The sequence below is a fragment of the Carlito syrichta genome, unplaced genomic scaffold (genome assembly GCF_000164805.1).
Source record: "Carlito syrichta isolate Samal-C Ts95f unplaced genomic scaffold, Tarsius_syrichta-2.0.1 Scaffold121193, whole genome shotgun sequence".
NCBI lineage: Eukaryota > Metazoa > Chordata > Mammalia > Primates > Tarsiidae > Carlito > Carlito syrichta.
The window spans coordinates 1-3,104 of record NW_007065289.1 but is presented as its reverse complement, the minus strand read 5'-3'; the positions used below and the strand labels follow the sequence as shown (position 1 = coordinate 3,104).

At 47.8% G+C, this 3,104-nt stretch overlaps 1 protein-coding gene across 1 annotated transcript in view; it reads left to right on the top strand.

Moving 5' to 3' along the window:
- The window catches only part of LOC103249575 (RNA demethylase ALKBH5), a gene marked incomplete at its 3' end in the record, with an annotated part of 12,974 nt that extends 10,778 nt beyond the window's left edge, over positions 1–2,196 (top strand). Inside the window, 1 exon segment of the mRNA XM_008048208.1 lies at positions 2,116–2,196. Coding sequence (XP_008046399.1) covers positions 2,116–2,196 — 81 coding nt within the window.
- Positions 2,197–3,104: the final 908 nt, after the last annotated feature.

The window sequence follows — 3,104 nt, the reverse complement described above, 5'->3', positions numbered from 1 at the left end:
GGGCTCAGGCAGTCCACTCACCTCAGCCTCCCAAAGGCGCGGGATTACAGGCTGAGCCACTGAGCCCGGCTCATTCTGCTATTCTTATTACAGATGAAGAAACTGAGGTTTAGGTTCAGAGTATAATTTAACTAAGGTCACAAAACTAGCAGGTGACAAAGCTCAAGTCTTTTCAACTTCCCAGCTCCTGTGTGGCACTTCTCTCTGTGGGATGATGTTATTTAAGAGAAGATTCTTTGGTCAGTGCTTAGTTAAGCAAAGTCAGTAGGTTCTATTGCTGTAGTAATTATCAGATTCTTTACTTTTTCTTTTGAATCGGAATCTCACTCTGTTGCCCAGACTGAAGTACAGTGGCACACTCAAGGCCACCGCAGCCTCAACCTGCTAGGCTCAGGCAATTCTTCTGCCTAAGCCCTTTGAGTAGCTGGAACCACAGACACGAGCCACCACACCTGGCTAATTTTTTGTTTATTGCAGAGATGAGGTCTCACCAAGTTTCTCAGGTTGGTCTCGAACCCCTGGACTCAGGCAATCCCAAAATGCTGGGATTATAGGCGTGAGCCACCATGTTTGCCTAGTCCACAGTCTAATGGGACTGGTGTTCACAGATAAAATTTTTAAAATCTCTGATGTATGAGCAGCTTGAGTGGTAGGGGAGGGTGGGGTGGGAGTCTATGAAATAAAGGTTCTTTATTCAATCACCAGCATGACCTCAAATCAGATTACAAACCAGAGATGTCTCCCTCTCGGGACTGAGCCTGAAGCAGCCTGACTTTTTATCTCTTATTCGCTCTTGTGTCTAGTTCTTGCCCGTGACTGAGCCAGCCTGGCTATTTTGAGGAGTTTCTCCTAGGCCTGCAGTGTAGAAACCAGTTAAGCATGTACAACTAGCCCTTGAGAAGGGAGCTGATCAGCAGCCATGAGAGAAGGTTCTGTGGACCAGGGGCAGGTGGGAAAGCTGAGAAGTCACACTTGTCCCACTAGGCCTGTGGCTGAATGAGTTTCTGGCTGTGAAGAACTGCCACAACTTAGTAGTGGAACTTGGGGTGGAGCTATCTTGTGGGGTGTCATGCTCCCAATATGAGGGGCTTGGGAAGCAGAGCTTGCTTCCAGAGTTTCAAATCAGAAAGACACTGGCTGAGAAGAGGAAAGAGGACAGTCGTTTACTCACATTTATTGGCCTATAAGTTATAAAAGTCATATAACTTGTTGAAAATAGATACTTGGATGTGATGGAAATTCCTAAAATAACCCAAACACAGCTGTCTTAAACACTTTAGATTTCCCCCAAATGGAGGCTTTTAAAAGCTTTTTTTTTCAAGTAAAAAATTCTCTTTTGGAACATGGTAGTCCTAGTTCTCCCTGGTGACTCAGTGCTGTCAGTGGCTGTCTTGGCTTCCTCTGTGTGCCTAAATGGGGGGGATGAGGACGAGATACAGTTGTGTGTCTTCTCACCAAGGTCCTGCCTGAGCTACTCCAGTTGCCACCAAAGCCACAAAAGGTGTGCCCTCTCAAGGGCCTTTTAAAATGAAGAACTTTTGTCCTGTGCGGGGAGAGTCCTGCTTTGGTCCTCTGCGCTAAGAAGTCGATGGCTCTGGCCGGGCTCAGTGGCTCAATCTGTAATCCCAGCACTTTGGGAGACCGAGGCGAGAGGATTGCCTGAGCCTGCAGGTTCGAGACCCACCCAGGCAACTTGGTGAGACCTCATCTCTACAATAAATCAAAAGTTAACTGGGTGTGGTAGCGCACACCTGTAGTTTCGGCTACTTGGAAGGCTGAGGCGGAAGGACCGCCGGAGCCCAGCAGGTTGAGGCTGTGGTGGCCAGGAGTGTGCCACTGACCTCCACCCTGGGTGACAGAGTGAGACTCCAACTCAAAAAAAAAAAAAAAAAAGTCAATGGGTTTCTTTTTTCTCATAGCAAGTTTTTCCCTGAGTAAATTTTTGGGCAAAAGCTTCCTGGAGTTTAACGTGGTATTTCCCTTCCATGTAGATTCTTGAAACACTCAAATAATGGAGTGGCCATAAGACCTGGGCCATATGTCTGTCCTGTTATCCCCTAGGAGCTCTGGTGTCTGTCTACTCTTTGTGGTCACATGTTCTATGTTTCTTTTCAGTGGATATGCTGCTGATGAAATCACTCACTGCATACGGCCTCAGGACATCAAGGAGCGCCGAGCGGTCATCATCCTCAGGAAGTAAGTATCCTGATATCTGGTACCTTCTGTCTTACACTGCAGACATGTAGGTCTGGGTCCCTTAGAACTTAGCTTTTTGCCAGGCATGGTGTCTCATGCCTGTAATCCCAACACTTTGGGAGGCAGTGGTGAGAGACTGCCTGAGTCCAGCAGTTCAAGACCAGCCTGAGCTGTGACAGTCTCGTTAATTTTTTGATTTATTATGACAGAGTGATTTTCTACACCGAGTGGCTGGGCTCGGTGGCTCAGCCTGTAATCCCAGCGCTTTGGGAGGCCGAGGTAAGTGGATTGCCTGAGCTCAGGGGTTTGAAACACGCCTGGGCAACTTGGTGAGACCTCATCTCCACAATAAATCAAAAATTAGCCAGGCGTGGTAGCGCGCGCCTGTGGTTCCAGCTACTTGGAAGACTACAGCGGAAGGATCGCAGGAACCCAGCAGTTCAAGGTTGCGGAGGCCAGGAGCGGCCACTGCACTTCAGTCTGGGTGACAGAGTGAGACTATAACTCAAAAAAAAAAAAAACAAAAAACATGCCTATGGTTCCAGCTACTTGGAAGGCTGGGGCAGAAGGATCACCTGAGCCCAACAGGTTGAGGCTGCCACTGCATTCCAGCCTGGGTGCCAGCGTACTCCAGCCTGGGTGGCAGACTGAGACTCCAACTTTAAAAAAAAAAAAAAAAAATTACACTGTTTTTAAAGTGTTAGATTTGTAGAAAATTACGATGATAGTACTTACAGTTCCCATGTATTTTGCATCTCATGTCCCTGTTGTTAAATCTTACATTAGTTTGGTATGTTTGTTACAATTAAGAAACCGGCGAGCTCGGTGGCTCAGCCTGTAATCCCGCGCCCTGGGAGGCTGAGGTGAGTGGATTGCCTGAGCTCGCGGGTTCGAGACCCGCCTGGGCA